This window comes from Cyprinodon tularosa, unplaced genomic scaffold, assembly GCF_016077235.1.
Source record: "Cyprinodon tularosa strain WSP-4 unplaced genomic scaffold, ASM1607723v1 ctg239, whole genome shotgun sequence".
Taxonomy (NCBI): Eukaryota; Metazoa; Chordata; class Actinopteri; order Cyprinodontiformes; family Cyprinodontidae; genus Cyprinodon; species Cyprinodon tularosa.
Window position 1 is genome coordinate 1,067,052 of NW_024038892.1, and position 23,669 is coordinate 1,090,720.

Consider the following 23,669-nt stretch of genomic DNA (forward strand, 5'->3'; position numbering starts at 1 on the left):
ATCAGTGTTGTTACTCCAGTTTGGTTTATTATAGGTGAACAATCACAACAGTGCAAGACTATTTTCTCAATACCAGTCCCCTAGATGTTTATTGGTCTCAGGGTAATCTGCACCTCTGAAAGTCCACCAGCCCGTTTGTTTTCCCTGAATTAAACATCAGTTAGTTCTGAATTGTTCACACCGAGATGACCATGTGCCAAACTGAAGTTATAGTGATGAAAGCATTGTAAAATTATGAGCTATTTAATTTTCACTAGGCATGTTTTCCCAAAGTTGATGCTTATTTGCTTTGCATTTATTTTGTGCTTGTTTTATTTTTTTTATGTTTTTTTGGAAATATGAGCGCATGACGTAATGGTGAAAAAGTAGGTAGATCTTGTCCACATCTTGCTTAGACAGTGCTCAACAGGGCTGCCTAGTGGTGAAATGTTGCTTATTTCCCCTTTGCTCTCCCCCCCCCCCCCCCCCCCCCCCCCCTGTTGCAGTCTGTTGCAACCTTACATCTGTCATGAACAAGGAACTTTTTGCAGCTATTGCCTCTCTTTCATAAATAAGATTAGGAGCAATATCTGTCTGAAGCACTAACTGATAACCCGTCCATTAGGAGCGATTATATGGATTAGTCTCCCTTCTCTCTTCCAGATTCATGTCCAGGAATTTGAGTCTTCTCTGAAGCCATTTTTCCCAAATTAAGCTTGCTCTTGTTTCGGGTTCAGAAGTCACTTGAGTATTATACAATGTGGCCTTTGTGACAGGCCGCACCATACGCATCAAAGAGGTGATTAACCAGCTGACGGGGTCCCGTCGGACAATACTGCTCTTTACAGGGAAAACAGTGCGTCCACTCAGGCTCCAGAGAGCTGATGCAGAAGCTGAATGAAAACAACTCAACGGACATACAGACCATCCACACAAGGAATAATCTGGGCTGAATTTGACCAATCTTTTATGGTTTTAGCATGTAGAGTGTTTCTATGTAAGACTTTTTTTCTTTTCATTTCTTGGTCATGCAGAGATTAAAACCCGAAATCTTGCATGGGGAAAAAAGACGGACCAGCTTCTGATTGGTCAATAATTGTGGCCTTGGGCCAATCAGACTCCCCTTTCTCCAGGGAAATTCCACAATGAGACTAAACTGTAGCTTATTCGCGGTTTTCAGGGGAATTGGTTAGATCCATCAGTCTGCTCCTTATATTAATGTTTGGATAGACGGGTTACATTTAATTCAGATTTATTAACTTTTTTAAAAATCTTGCCTTTTTAGTTTTAACAAAAAATTGGCGACTTTTTAAAAAATCAAGTGAATCTGACAATCTGAAGCAGTGTGTGACATGCTGAGATCTTGGTAAACTGATTAAACAACATGGACCAGCAGCAAGTCCTGCTACTTTGTGTGGCTTTTTCATGGAGGATGCAAACAGGCTCCACTCAAACACATGAAGGTTGGTGAATTCATTCAATAAAATCAAACAGTCTTTTCCTTATTTATTTTTTTCTATTCTTAGGTTTTTATATATATATATATATATATATATATATATATATTTTTTTTTTTTTTTTACTCTTCATTTTTGCTATGTTGACGTGTGAGGATTGGGGCTTTTTTTAATTCAAGCTGTATTCTTTGTATAAAATTATTAATTTACAAAAGTTTCAGTGATGATTGAACTTGAAAATCTAAAAGTTCAGTGTATTTATTTAATTTCTGTGCAGTAAAAACAACATAAATAATGCAGCATTCAGATGTGAGAGGAAAAAGATAAAAGCTCTTTTTTTTATTCTTGTATTCAGAAAAGCTTCAGTCAGGCTGCATGGAGTGTCTAAGATCATTACAGTACAAGTCTTCTCTACACATTCCTATTTGGATTTTCTTTCTGACCCCGACTGGACTGTTTTAAATTTTTTTGCAGCCTCTAACAGATTATCTTCTACGATTGCCTCCATGAATCTACCAATTAACACTAAACAGCCTTCAGGTCTCTGCTGCACAAAAAGAAATCCCCAAATCACATTGTGTAACCACTGTGTTTCATGGTGGGAATAGTTTGGTCAAGTTCATGTACAGGGTTTGTTTTCTAAAGCACATAGGGTTTTATATACAGGCAAAAACATTTAACTTTGTTCTAATGTGACCAGAGTAGTCTGTTCCACATGGTCGATGTGTTGCCATAAAACTTGTGGCAAACAGCAAAAAATAAAAGGAAGATATGATTCTCTTTTAAAATATTTTTTTCATGTCACAAAGGCCAGATTTATGGAGTGCATGAAAGCTAATGCATACTAGACAAAAACAGAGATATATTTCTTTTAGTTAGTGGTAAAGGTGGCGAGAACAAAGTTCTTTCGGGCTAACCAAAGTTCTTTGTGTGATCCTGAGAAAGTTCCCATTTCTCAGGACCACAAATGCAGAACTCTCTTTGTTTGGCAGCATTTGCATATAATCTTTGTCAGACGCCTCACAAGGAAAAGGTTTTGCACTAATGATGTACCTAACACAAAAAGAGAGGGGGGGAAATCTATGTCCTTTCTGATTATGTATGTTATTAGTGGTTGTTTCGTCACAGATTGTCCCTCCTGATCAGTGGATCTCTGCAGTTCCTCCAGAGTTAGCATGAGCCTTTCCTAACAAATCTTCTCACCCAGCCTGTCAGTGTTGGGCCATGTCTTGGTATCTTCTTAAATTTTTAAATAACGGATTGAACTCCTTGGAATTTTTTACGAGATTACAATATTGCTTTACATGCTCAACTTGCTTCAAACCTCTCCACAAAAATTCTCAATGACTTGTCTGCTATGTATTCATGATGCTGATGGTTTACTGATGTTCTCCTACAACAAAAATCGGACGTCTTGCACACTTCAGAAGGAACTGGGTTGCACAGGATTTCATTTTTGAATGTCCCGCTACAGAGGGACTCTGATATGTGCCACACTTGATAGGTTTTCAATTAAAGAAATACAAAATAAACAAATGAGGCATTTTTCTGAGCCACTATATTTTTGGTTTACTCTGCATAAAGATTTGGTAAAATTTCCAGTAGCTGCACCCATTAAACATAGTAAATGAGATACATTTGTCTTTTAAAGCACAACAAAATCATAATCCCTTTTAATTCCTCAGATTTTCCAAAATCTTTTTTTTTTTTTTTTTAGTATCACAATGGAACATAACATGCATGCATGATGCATGCTTGTATGTATGTATGTATGCATGTATGTATGTATGGTTAAAATGAGCATCTTTGACATGAAACTTTGGAGTTTCATGTCACTGCGGCTTGAATAGTCTTGCTCCTACCTACGAGTGCAAAATAAAAACAGGAAATATGACTCATGACCTGTTCCCTGCTGCAGGTGTCTAATCTTTGTACAAAATGAGCCAGCAACACATACAGTTTTAGTCACTCGTTAGGCGGTGGTGCATGTCTCTTTCCGTTTATGATATTTCCGTTCCTCCACCAGAGCATCTTACTCACACATGGGCCATTGTCTCTTGGTATGATCTCAGCAACACTTTCCCTGCAGACGCGCACTCACAGACACAGAAGCTCTATCTGTCAGAGCATCACTCTTCGTTCACTGAGACACAGTGTCCACTTTTATAGCTTTGGCACAATGAAGAGCTTTGTCCGAGAAAAAAGCCTTGACCAGTCGGTCCTCTCTTCGTTGCCCCCAGGCCTGGACTGCTCCCTGCACCCGAGTTGCAGGCTGCCTGTTTGCTTCAGATCAAACTCAGTGTCTCCCTAGAGCATCAGTAATAGAAAAAAAACTTAAAGCATACCACAGAAACAATGCATAAAACAGGACTTAAGCTCACAATTTGAGCAGCTATAAACGGCTTAATTAGTTTAAATTCTATTATTATCATTTCAGAAATTAAGTAATTTGAATCCTCCACTGTTACATATCTAGCAAATGTACATATATCTTCTGAATCTTTTCATAGTTTAGGCAAATTATACGTAGAACTTAACATAACCTCTGTGAAGGCTTTTCTTCAGTAGCAGCTGGGAAACTGGTGACAGCTAATAGAAAGATACAGTAGACTGAGTCATGGGCGGTCCAAGACAGGGGCCAACAGGGGCCAATGCCAGTGGTGAACCGGTCCTAGTTCAGGTTATGGTACCTTTACTGAAGACATGATACCAAATCAATTTAATATGATGATATAGGTTGGTAAATCTATTGTAACTGGCAATTGGACAAACATATATTTCATAATTTACATTAAAAATAAGGTATTGCTTTTTTATTTTTAGCTGTATTGAAATAGTAAGGGAATTTTCATCAACTACCAGGCTCTCCAGAGCTGTCCGCGTCTTTTTACCCCTTTTGATATATTAAAAGATGAACTATGATCCTGTTTTTTTTTTTTTTTTACTTTTGCTCGATGCCCCCATGAAAAAAATAAAAATAAATTGTCCCCACCCTGCCCCCCTGGTAAAATTGGTCTAGAACTGCCCTTGGATTGAGCTACATGCAGCCAACACTGGAAGAAGATTTTTAAGAGGCTGAGAGATGTGAAAAAGATTTCAATAAATGTGATTTTGAATAGATCTTATTCATGTTCTAAAATTAGCTGAGTCAGGATCAGAACCTCAATTCCTTTAAGAATTTGTGATAAATCTTTGCTTATTTTTGTTCACAGCCATTCTCCATCCAGTGTGACTGAGCTCATGCTATCTTGAAAAGAATATGCAAAAACTTCAGCCTGTAGATGTACCTAAGCTTTTGAAAACACATCACCAACAGCTGAAAAATGAGGTTCTAGAAAGTGTTTTCTCCGTTCCTGTCAACTACATCACAGAAATATGATAACGTGTATTGGTGATAAGACACAATATGGAAAAAATAAAGGAGAAATCTACTCTGCTGCGAAACACTGAGCTAAAATGAACTATTTTGATGATTGTAATATCAGTTGGAAACAAATTACCTGCTAATTATTTGATGAAAAAGTTCATTTCTAGTCAACAATTCCCTATGTAATACAATGTGATTTTTTTTTTAGTCAGTTTGAGAAATTTTCTCCTCTCTGCCAGAGGTGTGTCCTGGTACGCAGAATGGTCTGAGCTCCTCTGGGTCTCAGGAGAATCAATACAACCTGATCAAGGGCCGCTACAGCGGCTGTGAGATCATCATGGGGAACCTGGAGATCACCAATATTGAGAGTAACTGGGACTTCTCCTTCCTCAAGGTAAACACAGACCCGCTTTGGTGTTACAACTTTGATCAAATGACTTTCTATATTGAACCACAACAGTAAACACAAACCAGTAGATTTACTGGCCATTGTTTTTTTTCCCACTTGCCAGACAATCCGTGAGGTGACCGGTTACGTCCTCATCGCTATGAACCATTTTCAGGAGATTCCATTGGGGCGACTAAGGGTGATCAGAGGAAACAGTCTGTATGAAAGACGCTTTGCACTTTCGGTTTTATTCAATTACCCCAAAGAAGGTTCCAACGGCCTGCGACAGCTTGGACTCCTTAATCTGACAGGTTATTGGACTATATCAGATTATCAGGGAAATATTGCAGTGTAAGAGAAAATGTTTTATCTGAAGTGAAATCAATGAGATTCATATTAAGTATGAGCTTTCAGCATTAAATAAACGTGCTGAAATTTCCTGCATAAAAAGCAACCTTTTTTTTTTTTTTCTCCAATATGTCCTTTTAAAGAGATTCTGGAGGGTGGTGTGCAGATTATTAACAACAAATACCTGAGTTATGGCCCCTGGATCTATTGGCGGGATATCGTTCGGGACAGCAGCGCTCCTATTGACATCCACTATAATGGTGAAAGAGGTACGTTTTGCAAACTGCAGCCAATGCTCTTTATGTTGTTTCTTTTTGTTGCAACTGTTTGAAGAAATTTTAATTGTCTGTGTTCAATCAGGTCCATGTCACAAATCTTGTGGTGACTACTGCTGGGGACCAAACAAGGACCAGTGTCAGATCTGTAAGTCTATCTCACTCTATTAAAATTCTTTTCCTCTATTTCTTTGAAATAATTAAATAGTTTTCTTCCTGGAGATGGAGTAAACGATATCCGCACTAAGACAAGCAGACATTCCTGACCTCTGTTGTAAACTTCCTGCCATTTGTTTCCTCAGTGACAAAGATGGTGTGCGCTCCACAGTGCAATGGACGCTGCTTTGGGAAAAGTCCTAGGGACTGCTGCCACATAGAGTGTGCAGCAGGATGCAAAGGCCCTCTGGATGAGGATTGTTTTGTAAGTTTGTTGCTCTGGCTACTCAACAACAGCTCGACTATTCAGACAGTTTTAAAAGATAAAAAAACATCAACAAACCATGACAGTCCTGTGTAAATATACTGCACCATTAATGGTTTCTTCTGATTTTCTTCTTTTTTTTCCCCACTCACATTTTTTCTAAGATTACCATAACAATTTTCCTCCATCCATCCATTATCTAACACGCTTGTCCCGAGTGGGGTCGCGGGGGTTGCTGGTGCCTATTTCCAGCAGTCAATGGGCGAGATGCGGGGGTCATAACAATTTTCAATATCAGACAAAGTCACTTGAGTAAATGTAAAACTGAGTTTTCAAATTGTGTTTTAAATTTAATTCAAAAAAGGGAAATAGCTTTCCAGACCAACCAGCTCAAAATGAAAAACTAACTGCCTCCCAAACCTCATAACTTAGTGACTCTGGCAGCTTTTGCGACATCTGGCATCACCAACAGGAAACTTTGGCCCTCTCTTCTTTGCAGAGTTGTTTTAATTCAGCTGCTTGGTTATCAAAGATATTTAAGGTCACACCAATGCATTTAGATTAGATTTAAGTCTGAACTTTGACTGGAACACTAAAACGGATCAGATTCTTGAATCATATATCGGCTCCAATATTGACTAATTAGCTGTATTGGATATAGGATGAATGACGGCGACCCGACATACAGTAACAGCAATCTAGTCATTTTAATGCAAAGATTGCAACGCTGATTACATCATCATTAGAACGTTTGATTCTTTAGACCTTGCAGCAATAAGAGTTATTCCATGATTAGCAAGAGGAGGCAGTTACTTTTTCACAAAGGCTTTTAATAGTTTCCTTGTCTTCTTCATTCAAAAGCATGAATTTTAATACAAATAAGTTATCTTTAAAATATACTTTTTTATCATAACATTTAAATTCTTCATACAGTTGTTAATTTCTTGTTAACAGCAAACCTAATCCTTGCCTAGTTCTTATAATTGCAAATATGTGACATCTACTTTTACCCAAACCATAATCACCTGTGAAGCATCTAAAGAGGAAATTCATTTTAGGAGCCAGGTAAACCTCACATCTCATATAGCATTAATGGATTTCTAGTGTCCCCAGTTTGTTTCCCACCACAACTTCTCCAAGGAGGATATACCCACCAAGCAAGAATTGACAACATAGTTTACATTCAAACAATGTCAACATTTGGTTGAAAAGTGAAAAGCAATAAGCCTTCATTTTCAATGTTTGTTATTGGGCTGAAGTGGGACAAAATCAGACCGACCAAACACAGCCAAATAAAAATATATAAATATATTTCTGGACTAATTCAAGACTAAGAGGAATTCACCAGATTTAGCCTAAAAACCAATGTCTAAATGACGTCTGGTGTTTGGGGGGTAATGTCTGTCAATATTGTGATAAAAACCATATTCAACTGGACAATAAAGAAATGTATGCCAAAAATCTCAGATTCACCAAGTGTGACAAGTATAGAGAGAAATTGGTACGATGAGGCTGATGCAGCTTGCATGGACTGTTCCTACTACACTGCTTAAAAATAACTCTGTTATCCTTAATGGAAAGAACATCAATAGAGTAACAGAACACATTATTGACAATCAGCTTCTTTATCGGCAACACTGTGCCCCTCATAAAAGTAAGGTATTTCTCCACCATCAAGCCCTTGGATCTGAAGCCCCCAATAAAAATATTACTTAAAGAAACGAGGAAGTCCTTGAAGTCAGGAGAAAAGGAAGAACTGAGATTTGTCCAGAAAGAACCAAAGAAAAATAATAAAAATAGGAGAAAGTACAGCTACAACCAAATGGACCGGTTGCAGCAGAACAACATCATTGACATCACTTAGGGTGAATAAGTATTTCCTTGAGTTTGACCAGCCATCCCCCCTCCCAGTTGCACTCTCACACTAATCTTTGATATCTACTTTTCTTCAGCAGAAAAGTGGCAGGTATGGATGGTTGAGCTCTAGCTTCCTGGTATGCTACTTAGATCAGCGTTCTAGCATCACATGATGCTTCTTAAACATCAGTCTGAAGTTGGGAAAAGTACCACAGCTGCAGAAGGTGTTTGACAAGCTGATCTGCAGCACGGGGGGTGCACACAGAGAGCTATGAATCCTTCTGGTTTTAGCAGACCACCCTCTATGTGCTGAGGAGACTGAGATCGTCTGAAGTTTAAAAATCTTCGGTGACTCGTTGGTAGCATCAGAAATCTTTTTGGCATTTGTTGGTAGAGCAGCTTACTTGCAGCTGAGACGAAGCTGGTTGATATATTCATTAGGAGGGTCGGCTTTTTTCCTAGCTGATGGTTAGAGACAGAAGGATTGTAAAACAAGTAACATAACTGTTGAGTAATGTCTCCCTCTCTTTACATGATCAGTTGCACAGAGAGAGCTTGTTCAGTGACTTTTATATTTCAGTTGCACCAAGTAGCACATCCACAGATCCTTCCTTCCTTTTTGCAGACTAGCTTTCAGCAAAATCAAAATCTTGTTTCTTTTGGAAAACGTCACCATGTCTCAGTTGATCTGGAACATCCTAACTTTACTGAGTACAGGAGTCCCTCAAGGTTATGTCAGCTGTTCAGTTTTATTCTTTCCAGCTTTTAATGTCATTACACTGTCACAAGTGCAGAACAATGAAATTCACTTTCTGCCTTTAATCCATCCCCTTGGGGAGCAGTGGGCTGCCATTGTGCGGTGCCCGGAGAGCAGTGTTGGATTAAGGGTCTTGCTCAGGGAGCCAGAGTGGCAGACTTTGGGAGTGGGACTTGAACTTAGAACCTCTGGATTCCAAGCACAATGCCCTAACAAGCCGCCACTCCCCACCATGGAAGATACTGAAGCATATAAGGTGGAGTTCAATCAAAGAGTCAACTGGTGCAGAGAAAACAATTTGCAATATAAAGAATATGATCATTAGCTTCAGGAGTCAGGAGTTCCCAACCAGAGCACCCCTTTAGCACCAGCAAGAATATATATATCCCTTATGACCTCACCTGGTTGAATGACACTGCAAAGATTGTAAAACAGCCCCAGCAAAGAATGCAGCTTTGTTTATTTTCTTTCACATACAGAGCTGTGAAAGAAAATAAGAGAATACTTTTTCATTAGATGAAGGATAGTACAAGTGGGCCCTCTAAAAGACAGTCTTGGCACATGGAAAGGCCATTTAATTATCACTTGAGTGTATCCTGAATCTGTTTTGGAGCTGTTGAAGGACTGAACACTTCTTGAAGCTGTAACTTTTGTTAAAATTACACACTTTCTGTGAGACTTTATCATTTTACTCTGATCTCTTTTATGTATTTCATAAAAATCCTTTATGAATTTCAGAACCACTGTCATTATTTGTTAGATTCTTTAGTTATACAGTGAAATAAGAATAAATTGATTTTATTTGCTTGAGTTGACATTTCACCCCAAAACAGGTGTTCAGGAAAGGTAAATAATTGCCTGTGCTAATAAGTCAAATATATGTTTCTGCTTGTGTGTGAACCCAATCAGGCTTGTCGCCATTTCAATGATTCAGGAGCCTGTGTGCCTCAGTGTCCCAAGGACGTCATTTACAACAAACAGACTTTCCAAATGGAGACAAATCCCAATGCAAAGTACCAATATGGATCAATTTGTGTATCTCAGTGTCCCAGTAAGTAATCTACAAAATGTTTGAGTATATAATACACTGATTTAATCTCTCATGTTCTTGATTGGCTTCTTACATCCTACTCCTTCATGTTTCTCATCTTCTGTCATTAGCGCATTTTGTGGTGGACGGTAGTTCCTGTGTGAGTGTCTGTCCTCCAAACAAGAAGGAGGTGGAGAGAGAGGGGCAGAGGCAGTGTGAGCTCTGCAGTGGACTCTGCCCAAAAGGTCAGCGCTAAAGCATTTTTTAAACAGAATCCAGAGATTCTGTAATCAGGGCTAATGATGGGTTAAATCATAATCATCCCTGCAGTGTGTGAAGGCACCGGTGCTGAGCAAAGACAAACGGTGGATTCTACCAACATTGACAGCTTCATTAACTGCACCAAGATCCAAGGCAGCCTCCACTTCCTGGTTACAGGGATTCTTGGGTAACTTTACTTTTGCTGAAGAATCTCCAGGCTTAAAAGAGACTCAGAGGATGTTCATGTTATGTTTGTCTGTTCTTTCCAGAGATGACTTTAAAAATATCCCACCATTAGATGCCAAAAAGTTGGAGGTTTTCCGCACCGTGAGAGAAATAACAGGTGTGGCATATATGTATATATGTGTATACTAAACCATTGTGTCTATTTCTATATGCAATTCACACATGCCATGCTCTGCATGGTATCATTCAGAATTTAATCTATGATCATTTGTTATATGAAAGGTATCTGCTGAGCAGTGATTTTTTTAACCAAATATAATTCAGACCTAATTTAGACAAACTGGGTCTCACCTTCGTGGCAGGAATTGTTTTATAAACAAATTAAATGTTGGACCTCTGAAGGGAAATCGTTAGAATTTACCAAAACGAAAAACATGTTAAAAAATAGTGGTTTCTTATCATCTCATCAGTTTCTTTAGGATAACATGAGCAATAACAAGGAAAGATAATTTGCTAAAAGTAACAAATGGAATATTTTATATTACCTTATCTGAATGTTTGAGTTCATGTTAAAAGAAATGACAAACAGCAGGTTAAAAAAATCAGCTTTTACAATTACTATTGGTTACTAGGATTTGCTAGGATTTATGGTGCAGTAGGCTGTCCGAAATTTGATATAAGTTAGTACATGTAAGTTCTGATTTTAAATATTTTCACTAGGCAAGCAATGCATATTTTTTAATTTGTCTTTTGATTTTTCAGATATTCTCAACATCCAGTCGTGGCCTAAAGAGCTGAAGGACCTCTCAGTTTTTTCAAGCCTCAGAACTATTCAAGGAAGGTCACTGTACAAGTAAGAATGATTTGGGGAAGTAAATTAATAGAATAGAATAGAAAATCCATTTATTGTCCCACAATGGGGAAATTCTGCTGTTTACAGCAGCAAAATGATTATAAGAAAAAAGGGTCACACAAAAGTGTATAAGAATAACATAATAGTTAAAAATAAAATACTGCACTTTAAAGTTTTTTAACAATATAAAATTGTGCACCTGGACAGTATTCAGATTATATCCACAGATTTAAAAGTCTGTGAAGCACTTTGTTAAATTAAAATGCATAAAGATTAATTGTGCAGCTCTTGATACATGTTTTGGATTTTTCCTGTTTGAACAAAAAAAAAACAAAATCTGTGTAAAAACCAGGTTTTAGTCCAAACTCAAACAAACATTAAATACAGAAGAGCTGAAAACTTTCCAACTCTTTTCTTTTTTAATGTTTATATAATCTATCCTTTAATGCCCCCCTCAAAAACAGGCGATTCTCTCTGATGGTGATGCATATCCCCTCTCTAACATCCCTGGGACTGCGCTCTCTCCGGTATATCAATGATGGCAGCGTGTACATCAGTCAGAATGCCAACCTCTGTTATCTGCACACTGTGAACTGGACGCAGCTGTTCAGAGGCGGCAGAGTTCGAGTCAACAACCTCAACAACAACAAGCCCCTTGCAGAGTGTGGTGAGGCGAGATTCTCTTTTTTCTCATAATGAAATAAAACTCATGTTTAACCACAAAGAAAGTTTATTTTAGCTATGAATTAGGGTGCATAGTATTATTAGAATAGGAGTGTTTTTAAAAAACTCAACATCATAATAAATCAACAGCAGACCTTTGACACTTTTAATGTCAAAAGTGACACTTGAATGTGAAAATTTAAATACGGGTACTAAAATGTGAACAGTTCTAAATACTAATTAGTCTTCAACTAAAAATGTCAGATGACTGCTATCAAACTTAAAAATAATGTGCAGCATCCATGTGTGCTGAGGCATCCATCTACACGCAGTATGCCAATAAGGGTTCACCTTTTTTGAAATAATCGAGATTTAGTTCAGAAATGTCTAACAAAAAATATTTGTATGGGGGAGGACAGTCTTGAAAGCTTGGAAAGCACAGAAGCTAAAAATTACTAAAATTAAGAGGTGACTTAATAAAACACCCAAACTATAGAAGAATGAAAGCACTCAGAGAAGATGTAGAATTTTCATTATAATGGATATATGACACATTTATAGTGGAAATAGTCTTAAATATTTCTTCATGGTCTCAGAAACCTGAAACTTTAACACTGTGTTTATGAGCAACTGAATATTACATGTTACAGTAGTCACATTTAGCCTTTAGAAGAAAAAACAAATAAGGAATTGAACTCTCAGCCGACAGGTATGAAGCGATCTGTCCTGCTTTTGTGTGCAGTTGCAGAAGGACATGTGTGCGATCCTCTGTGTTCAGACGCAGGCTGCTGGGGCCCCGGTCCTGACCAGTGTGTCACCTGTAGGAACTACAGCCGCCAAGGGACATGTGTGAAAAGCTGTAACTTTTTATCTGGGTCAGCAGTTTTTAGATGATATTCCAGGGGCAGCTTGCTATTGATGTGCACCTTTAATGAAGGTGCACTTGTTCTTATGCTTTTATGTATGCAGAACCACAAGGGAATTTGCAAGATCTGATGGAGAATGCGTCGCCTGTCATCCGGAGTGCAAACCTCAGTGGGGAAAAATCAGCTGCACAGGAGCGGTAATCTGCATTTTAATCTAATATATTGTAACTAATCTTGTCAGTTCAAGCTTTCATTGTTGTTGTGTCTTTGGGCAAGACACTTCACCTGCATTGCCTACTGATGGTGGCGCCTGTGTACAGCAGCCTCATTTTTTCCATTTTCCAAATATGTTCCTTTGGTTAGTGTTTGCAGGGCAAATTTGTTTAGATTCAGTCCACCAGGCTTTAAAGTCTCTGCATAGGAAAAAGATATTTTGTTTACCTCTATAAACCAATCTGCTGTGTACCTTAAATATGTATCCAATAACAAATGATGTGATTTGTTCTCATGTTCAGCCTTTTCGATAACAAATACCTCTACAGCTGGTTTTATCCTTTTATTTATTTATTTTTATTTTTTTTTACCATGATTCATTTAACTCTTCTTTTTTTATTCTATTTTTTTTTCCTGAAGGGCGCAAATGAATGTGTAGTTTGCAAAAACCTTCAAGATGGCCCTTTCTGCATGTCCTCTTGTCCCTCTGGAATAAATGATGGACACGGAGGACAGATTTACAAATACCCCAACAAAGATGGCCAATGTAAACCATGTCACTTTAACTGCACACATGGGTGAGGCTGAGATTTAAACATAACTGTGGGAATGTGTTTTATTTCATTCATGTATTAAAGTGCTGTTTTTACAGTATGTACTTAATTTAAGAGAAAGATTTTGATTTTGTGCTTCAGATGCCTCGGTCCAGGATTAAACGACTGTTTAGAGACAGCGGTAATGTCTGTTAGTAGGTGAGTGTTTCCCCCTGCTGGTGGGTATAGAACCCCACTCTGGGATGTGTGGGATTCTCCATTATGACAACAGTGAACTTGTTGCTTGGGGCCCTCTAGGACCACATGGGGGGGCCCTAAGCCTTCTAAAAATAGAACAACTCAGTTTGAAATAAAATTTTAATATGTTGCGCTTCTTTTTTCCTTTTTTTAAGCATTTATACGATTTTAAAATGACAGTACATAAAATAAAATTAGAAATAAAAGGAAGCAATAAAAATTTATTTATTATGAATGAAGTTTAGATGAATGCTGAGCCCTCCAGTTCATAGGTCAGCATTGGTAGCACTTCCTATGACTCAGTACCAATGAAATAGCCCTCAGCCTTAAAAAGGATGGTGACCCCTGTTACAAATGAAGTTTCTTCCTGCTTGAAGCAGCCAAGGTGTTCCATGCCCCTGTGGTCAGTCTCCTCCTTTTTCCATCCTTGTTTTGGGGTCAGATAAATTGCAGTGCAGTGCTGCAGAAAGCATGTCCCTACAAGTAAGCAGGTGACAAGCATTTAACACACATGAGTGTCAGTCCCCCAATGACTGAACAGGTATAAAAGCGGAGAACAGAATATTGTTTAGAGGCACAAATGATATATGAATGAAATCTATTATTGTTTTTCTTTAATGCTGCTATGGACACCTGCCCCTGTGGACATAATTTAAAAACACATCTGGTTTTTAGAGCCCTCTGGACCTCTCTCCATTACCATTTAGTAAAAACGTACTTTAGTTTTATATGTCATTTCATTTCTTTTATGTTTAATTGATCATCTATAGATATCAATAATCAAAAAGACATTTATATAACTAATCAAATGAATCTTATTTACTAATATTTTATACTGTTCCCTGCATTGAATGAGTTTCTTAACCTTGTTTTGGCTGGTCAACCCTTTTGGTCACTGCGAGCCAGTAGATCAGCAGAGGATCATAGAAAAAGTGCAGAACACCACATGGTCAGAGAATACTTGTCTTTAACAGAGTCTTTAAGGGTCTTCAATATTCTTAATTTCTAAATTCAAGATTTGGGGCAATGTTTCAGATAAACCAAATGAATCCAAGATGTCTTTGTTTTGATTAGATGCTCAGCATGCTTAATTATTTTTCCTAAATGTTTCCCCTGGAAAAGAAGGAATCAGTAAAGATGAAAGATCTGGTTAGGTTTCTGTTCATGCATCTCTTCATTCCTGTAAAGGGTTTGTTCATGATTGTTTCTCTGCAGCGGTCAGATCACAGGTATAGCTTTGGCAGTTCCATCTGGTTTGATATTCTGCCTCGCTTTGTTCTTCCTGGGAGTGCTGTACCACAGAGGCCTCGCCATCCGCCGCAAAAGAGCCATGAGACGATACCTGGAGAGTGGAGAGGTGAGGCTCGGAACACCTTCACTTAAGACTGACACAGAAATTTGATTTGACCAAAATACAGAGCCAAGCAAAAATCTCTTCAACATTCTTACTTTATTTTTACATAGTAACTAAAAAAATTCAACATAAAATACACTGTAGTACCTTGTTGAACAGCTTTCAATTGTTAAAAACTTATCAGATAATAGATTAGATTTCAGGCCAGGCCAATTTAACACATTCATTTATTTTTTATATAAACGATCTCACTTTAGCTCAGGGTATATGTTTATGTTGAGCCTCCAGCTTGAAAGAAAGTCATCCCCATAGCATGATGCTGCCACTACCGTTGTTCTAAATTGTTGTACCGTTGTACAAAATCTTGCCACTCTTCCATGAATACAACCTTTGTAAAGCGCATGACTAATAGTTCCCTGTGGGGAGATTCTTCTGTCTAAGATGTGGACCTCTATACTTCCTGTAGCGTTATGAGTGACCTCTCAGATACTTCTTTGATTGATTCTCCCAGTTAATGACATTCATGATTAGTTCAGGTTGACCATGGCTGAGTTTGAATGTCCTCGCTATTTACTACATATTGATATCCCCATTTTTAATGAGTGCCCAAACATCTAGTGGATGAAAAAGTAGTGGACTGGAAATTTCCCACAATGCACCTTGAAAATGAGTGTTCATCAATGGTCACTAAACGAGCAGATTTGTTGTCACAGCAACCTGCTGTCGCCATAGGCTGTCGCTACCCAACAAATAACAAATATGGTGCAGGCACCGTCAGAGGCAGAGTCACGTTACCAACGGGGAGCTACAAGTGTTGATCATCTGTCCAAACGGTCAGTTAACTGAGTTCACTATAAAGTACACTAGTCCCCGCGCTATATAGTGATTGAGGGATTTAGGGGTTATGACGGACATTCAGTCACAGCCCATGTCTTGTGTGATGTGTACATCTACCATGCCTTTTTGTAAAGACAAACAAAAAAAAACTAAAATAATGCATTATTTCTCTTTAACTTTACAATTTTGCATTACTTTTGTTTCTCCATTAAACTTTGTGATTAACCCCACCACCCCAAATTTGGGATTCCTCAAGGTGCAACGGAAATATCAATTTTTGCAAGGCCCTTTCGAGTCAGCTGAACATAATTGCTGTACTTTTGGCAGAGCTTTGAGCCTCTGGGTCCTGGAGAAAAAGGCACTAAAGTTCATGCTCGTATTCTGAGGCCGTCAGAGCTGAAAAAGATCAAGCTCCTTGGTTACGGTGTTTTCGGTACTGTGCACAAGGTATGGTTAATTTTCTTTTTTTTTCTTGTTATCAGTTTTTATGGGTGGAGCTACCTTGCTCTAAAATACCATGTGTTTTTAAGGGCTTTTGGACACCAGAGGGGGAGACGGTCAAGATCCCTGTAGCAATAAAGACAATCCAGGATGGTTCCGGTCGACAAACCTTCACTGAGATCACTGATGTGAGTCTCATTGACATAGAAATATTTAATGAAATAAACACAATCAACAAAACTTAATGTTTTCTCATAATTAAACTATTATATGAAATATTTTTATTTATTTATTTTTTGATATTGTTGATATCTCAAATGTGTTTCCTTATTCGACAGCATATGCTGTCCATAGGCAGTCTGGACCACCCCTACATTGTAAGGCTGCTGGGAATCTGCCCTGGTTCTGGTCTCCAACTGGTGACCCAGCTCAGTCCCCGTGGCTCCTTACTGGAGCACATCAGACAGCACAGGAACAGCCTGGACCCTCAGCGGCTGCTCAACTGGTGCGTTCAGATAGCTAAGGTAAGCATAGCTGGAAATCCTGTTGGTGCAATAATACAAGTAAGTTCTTAGATTGAATGCCAAGCAAACATGTTTGTGTCTCAGGGTATGTTCTACCTTGAGGAACACTGCATGGTCCACAGGAATCTGGCTGCCCGCAACATTCTGCTGAAGAATGACTATCAGGTCCAGATCTCGGACTACGGTGTTGCAGATCTCCTTTACCCCGATGACAAGAAATATGTCTACACAGACACAAAGGTTGTTATAGATTGTTCATATGAGATCACTTCAAAAATATTTTATTTGTCTGGTTAAGAAATGTGCATCTCCTCTCCCACCATTCAGACACCAATAAAGTGGATGGCACTTGAGAGCATCCTGTTTCGAAGATACACTCATCAGAGTGATGTTTGGAGTTACGGTAGGAAGTTTATTCCATGAGGGAAGTCCTCCCTGCAGGTATTGATTATCTGTGAATTTCAGGAAGAGAAAATAAAAGGAATGTTTTCTCTCCTGGAAAGGAGTGACAGTGTGGGAGATGATGTCATACGGGGCGGAGCCATACATGTCTGTGCAGCCTCAAGAAGTGCCGAGCCTCCTGGAGAAAGGCGAGCGACTGTCCCAGCCTCACATCTGCACCATTGATGTCTACATGGTCATGGTTAAATGTGAGCATCAGTCCCTGAAAGTGTGAAAATAAACACATGATTACTAATGGAATCTTCTGCAGACCATGTGTTGCTCTTGTGTTTTAGGCTGGATGATTGATGAGAACGTGAGGCCAACCTTTAAAGAGCTAGCGAGTGATTTTACTCGAATGGCGAGAGATCCACACAGATATCTTGTCATCAAGGTGCATGTTGTAATGTGGTTTCTTCTTCAACAGCTTTTTACTGGTACATCAATAAATATCTAATTTGATATTTTTTAAATGTTTCCTCGACCGTTATCCTGCTAAAGGAGGGAGAAGACACTCCACCTGGAGAGATCCATCGGAGAGAGTCAGAACGAGGACTTCTGGATGCAGATTTGGAAGATCCGGATGACGATGGACTGGATGACGGCTTGACTACACCCCCTCTTCAGCATTCTCCATCGTGGAGTCTCTCTCGCTCAAGGATAAATTCCTGCAGGGTAAGGAAGACACATTCCTTACATAGGAATGAAATACTGATAATAAGTCAACAACATGGTTATTTCCCGATTTTCAGAGTGGTGCATCTCAAGCTGGGCCAACTGGATACCTTCCAATGACCCCAAGTCCAATAGACAGCATTCGCCAGGTATGGCAAATTAAGAAATCCCAAGTTAATTCCTTTAGTAATGCAAAGAAATTGGTTTTAAAACATTTAAAGGGGTCATAGGAAGATTATATAGGGTATTTGGTGCTGGTCCTTAAGGTCTCAGAATAGGGTTTGTAACATAAGTTGGGCTGAAAATTGAATATTTACTGTTCTATGGGCCCTAAAGCAAGCCTGGTTAAGAGCCCCAGAATGGAACAAGTTTTATTCGTTTTATGGTACACTCATGAATATTTAGATGAGCTGTGCGCTGATTGGTTGGTTTACAATGAGCGAAGCTGCTGAGCAAAGATGCATCATAGCAACAAGCACTCACTCACTGAAACATCGAAATTGTTGATATGGTAGGGAGACCAGACGTCCTCCTTTTCCTGGACATGTCCTACTTTTCATACCTAAAAAACTGTCCAGAGGGGAATTTCAAAATCGTTCGGGACTATAGTGCAGTCGAACCGAGCCGTCAGCTCCGGGGCTTGTCCAGGAACTCCAGCAGACGGGGGGAGGGAGCCAGCGGGGGACGGAGCGTCCGAACCAGACCCGGTGACGGTAGCCACGGCCTCGTGCTTTCCCCCGCCTGCCCGGAAGGCTTGTCCTTTTCAGAAACCCAAATCTGCTCACCAAAGATATGCTAGCATTGCTATCAACAGCGTGGTGACAGAATCATACTTACAGCTTGCGGTGGTGATGGCCTTACAGTCGGAACAGCCCCTCGTTTCAGTAAAAGAAGTTTAGCAAATCCTGTTTTGAACTGTCAAGGATTTTGAAAGCTGTCTTCGGCAAAATGCTTAGAGCAAATGAACAGCTGAGCATCAAACTTTGCAGGGATCTTCTAATACACAAAAATAATCTATGTCTGTTGCCTTTGGATCCTTGGGAAGACTGTGAAAGTTTCCCCCTTTCTCTGTGCAGCATGGAACACTGCATTTACTCTATGTCAATTTCGGGGCATGACAAAAGTACAGGCCAGAACAAAATAATGCAACATCCCAATTTGACGTCAATTCGGTGTTTCGTTTGAATTCGCCAGTTTTATGGTGGAAGTTTAGAATTCAGAGATTTACAGAGAAAGGAGGTGTCGATGGGGTTTCAACTTCTCTGTACATCTATTTCACCCAGTGAACTATCGTTATTCATCTATGACAATGTAAACTCGGTTTTGCATTCTATGACCCCTTTAACCACACAAATAACTTTATTCATTATGTTTCCCTGTCCTGGACAGTGTCCCACACTGGGTGTAGTCTCTCTGTGGCCCATTTGGCCCATTAGACTATCCTTTGGTCATGGTCAAGAGCATACAGAATGACAGATTGATTATTTTAACTCAGACATTATTTTTAAGGAAACCAGGCAATGTATTCATCTTTAGAGTTTATTTTAGGGAGTATAAACAGGTAAGTTGGATCCACTAAACTGTGGGAATTATGGTAATTTTGCTGAATTTAGCAATGAAAACACTGATGATGATTTTTCCAGATCTTCCTGATATTTTTTCCATTCCAATATTATTTCCTTTTTTTTTTTTCATGGGCAGTTAGAAGCCGTCCAGCTAGAAAAATATATCAAAAGCATGCAGAGTGTGAGTGAAGGGCACCTAAAATAAAATACCCACCAATAATATTCCACCCAAGTAGCCCTTTGCAGTGGGATATTGCAAAGATTGATATTGCGATGCTTACAATTGAATATGTTGTGCTTCTTTATTCTGCTCTTTAATTACTTTATATGTGACCCAAATTGGGTTGCTTTTAAACGCATCAGTTTGAAAGAGCGTTGCACCTTTGCGTAGTGACATGTTCCCATGGCTTTTTGACTGAATTTAAGAAAAACACCAAGATGAAAAAGGTTAACTGACATTTGATTTCAGTATTGACAAATTTGTAAAAAAAAAAAAAAAAAAGTAAAATCTAGGAAATATAAATTTGATGAATAAAAGTAGAAATATGGGAGGACTTTCAGGGCTTATCTCAGGTCATGCAAGATTTTTTTTATCCTATTTCTTAAAGTAATGACTTTCTGTTGTGATATATCTTTTTTAGACTTAACTCTTCTTGTTTGTACACTATTGGTTTATTTCTCTTTTTTTATACACTGCACAATAACCTGCCCTGGTCTGGTACATTCAGTCAAAGTCTGAAGAAAAGATCTGATTAGCAGCATAAAGTCTGAAGAAATGCCACACAGACAATGTTAGAAGATCACATGAGAATGCATACATTACAGTGTCTGGATTAATTCATTCGGTCTTTGCTTTCTTTGCCTCAGCTGTGGTCTCACAGGTCTCGTCTTAGTTCCGTACGAACGCTGCCTGAGAGGTCAGGGGTCAGAGGTAATGGCAGGGAGCCGGAAGGCTTACGGACTGAGAGCTTTCAACGGAAAAGGCTTGGCTCAGAGAGGAGCAGTCCTCATGTGGGAGTAAGTCATCACAGGAAGCTTTCCACAGCTTCAAGTCCATCCTCTTACAAGGGCTGGACGGCGGAGGAAGATGAGGAGGAGTTGGACCACTATGGCTATGTTCTGCCTGGGTCACCTGGAACACCAGAACGAGGTAAGGTATACCCAGAAGAAAAATAGCATTTTATCTACATTATCTCCACGGAATAATTGATAATTACTTTATTAATAAATTAATAAATCAGATAAGATTTGTAACTCATTGCACCCTGAGTGATATTCTGTTTTTTTTTTTGTATTGTTGTGTTTTGATGACTTTGACTAACAATGAATTTAATGCTAATATTATCATTATTTGTTTAAGAAAGAACATCATATAGGATCAGTAAAGAAAGGTGTAATAATGCAATTAAAAGTTATTTCATTTCCTGAACTATTATGCTTTCCTCATTTTTAATGCAAAGGACTTATAACCGACTATTATGGTTATACGATCTACAGTGGAAGGGCAATTCTTTGTTGTAACATTTCTATATTATGAAATATTTAAAATCTTTGAGTCTTATCTAAAATTAGAATTTTCTGGAGAAATTATTTCTTATTAACCCTAAGATAATCGAAACCAAAAACAATTTGAATGTATCAGTTAATGATTAATGGCACTTATAAATCTCTATGAGCCTCAATACAATAATGATTTTTCATGATATTTTAATCTATTGAGATCTAGCGGGGTAATTGTGATTGTTTTTGTCTTCTTGTCATTTCCTGGACCAAACACTATTGAGACCTCTTACCCAATCTTTTTCTTCTGTCTTTATGGCTCACAGTGTCCAGAATAATTCGTTCTGGAAAAAGAAACTCAAAGAAGAAAAATAATCTGCTTCTCCCAGCAGTAAAGCCCTCTCAAGAATATGAACTGATGAGCACCGAATCTGGTGATCCTCCATCTTCATCCGGCAGCATCTCGTTACATGATGACGCTACAGATCCACTTCATCAAAGAGTCATTCCTCCTACATCTTCAATCGTGATGGAGTCACAAAATGAAGCTCTACTCTTAGGTGCAAAAGCTAATCAAGTCCATGAGGCTTGTGAAGGAGCTGCAGCAAAGCAAATAGACACAATGGAGGAGGAACATCTTAATTACATATGGGAGATCAAATCAGAAGATCATAAAACTGAGGTGTGCCGAGGGATTTGTAAGTATGAATATATGGATATAAGGCACTCTGACTCTTCAGAAGGAGGTGATATAGAATTGGAGAGAGGTGGTAATAAAACAGCTTTGACGAATAGATTAGAAACAAACCAAACAGCGGAGAGTTTAGTCAAAGAAGACATTGAAAAACAAGCCGCAGTTCAGGAGGAGCTGAGCTGTAGGGTTGTGTCTGGGACAGATGTGCTGCCAGCTGTAGAAAGTAAGGTAGAGGAGTATAAAGAGATGAGTGGATCTGGAGAAGAACCTGGCGAGTGGGGTCTCCCAGAATATGAGAACCTCCCACCAAAGGCGAGGGCTGTTCCTGGGGAGGAGAGTGACAGGTGTGCAGGGATCGGGGAATACATCAAGGTGTGTGCGGGCATTGGGGAGCCCGGCAGCAACACTTCCTTTGACAACCCAGACTACTGGCACAGCAGGCTGTTCCTCAAACCAGATGCTGTACGCACATAATGAGTTGGACTGGGACAGAAAAAACAGGAACAGATCCAAGATTCTGTGAGATTTGGTCATTTTCGATTAAAGGGAAACAAAAAAGAACATATTTTTTTTTACTTCACATGTTTTTAACCTAATATGAGTCAGTAAAACAAAGACGTTACAGAGTGTTTACAGGTTTATTCTTTTAATAAAGGGCATTTAAAATTTATTTTTGATTTTGCTGTTTCATTTTTTTATGTTTTTTATTATTTGTTGTTTTTTTTCTTACGACTGATCCTGTCATGAAATTAGAAAACAGCCTTTGTACTTCATATTTTCGTTGTTGTTATTGATGTTGTGTTTTGCAAATATCTATAATAATTTGATTTACAGATTTATGTACAGCAGTGTTTTCATTGTCTTGCATTGGTTGGAAAACATAAAAACAATTTTATACAAAGTCTTTTACTTGTTCAGGTTGTGCTTAAATCTTTATCAAGGTGCATAATGGATGATCTTAATGGACAATTTTTGTATAAAATTTAAATGGTACATCAGTACCTGCCTTTGAACAAGGCGGATACTTCGTCATCAGATTGATCTGATATAATACATCAGATCAATGTATTTTGTATTGGTAAAACATGTTTTAATCAACTTGTAATCAAAAAGACCCCCACATCAACTAAATAGATAAAAAAGGAGTGTATTATAGGTGGTACTAGACGGGCAGTGCCACTGCAGAACAGGCCCTGGCTCCTGTTATGGCCCCTGTGCTGGAAACATTGCAAATGTATTTATATTAGTATGTTAATTTTTCTTAAAAAAATGTATTTTCCCTTGACTTGACAATTTGCCCATAGAATCAGATAATTAGGTTTTTAAAAAACAACTATATTATTGTACAACATATCTAATTATCCAATTATAAAGGTAAAAGGCACATTCCTTTGCCATATCATCTTATTTTCGAATCAAGTGCAACCGCACTTATTTTAAAAACTATTTACTTATTTAGATCAGTTTTTGCATCATACTAAATCAAGTTTTTAGGATTAGCCTACATGTGCTGACAGAAGCACAAGGATTTATTGGACTTGTGTATTTTACAATTCAATTAAAAAAAATTTTAGAAAATAAAGTCAGCTCCATGTGTATTAAGAAAGGCTTTGTAGCTCAGCTAATGTTTTTTTTTTTTTTTGTGATGCTGTTATTCTTCTGTTCTGTGGTCCCTTAAAAAAAACGGAAATTACAGCTAGAAACGCTACTCTACTCTAACACTCTCATACTTTTGATAATTCCGAATTTGGGTTGGGTTTTTATGGAAGAGGATTAGGGCCACTGAAGAAAAAAAAAAGTTAACTGATTTTCAGATATTATTTCAATTTAATATTGGGGGAAAAAAAGCAGAATTCTGCCTTTTTTTCTCAGAACTCTGACTTTAATCTCAGAATTCTGACTTTTTTTCTCAGAACTATGACTTTA

The 23,669-nt window shown here is 38.4% G+C and overlaps 1 protein-coding gene across 1 annotated transcript; it reads left to right on the forward strand.

The window, feature by feature from the left end:
* Window positions 1-1,251: 1,251 nt before the first annotated feature.
* erbb3b (erb-b2 receptor tyrosine kinase 3b) lies at window positions 1,252-22,644 on the forward strand. Its single transcript, XM_038287423.1, has 28 exons — window positions 1,252-1,442; window positions 5,043-5,197; window positions 5,316-5,502; window positions 5,683-5,808; window positions 5,900-5,962; window positions 6,117-6,235; window positions 9,759-9,900; window positions 10,011-10,124; window positions 10,210-10,327; window positions 10,410-10,483; window positions 11,089-11,179; window positions 11,644-11,846; window positions 12,585-12,717; window positions 12,812-12,905; window positions 13,342-13,499; window positions 13,617-13,673; window positions 14,928-15,069; window positions 16,231-16,350; window positions 16,434-16,532; window positions 16,683-16,868; window positions 16,953-17,108; window positions 17,196-17,271; window positions 17,372-17,518; window positions 17,606-17,703; window positions 17,811-17,984; window positions 18,062-18,133; window positions 20,417-20,699; window positions 21,376-22,644. The coding sequence occupies exons 1-28, from the start codon at window positions 1,364-1,366 to the stop codon at window positions 22,215-22,217; spliced, it is 4,308 nt and encodes a 1,435-aa protein (XP_038143351.1). The 5' UTR covers window positions 1,252-1,363; the 3' UTR covers window positions 22,218-22,644.
* Window positions 22,645-23,669: the final 1,025 nt, after the last annotated feature.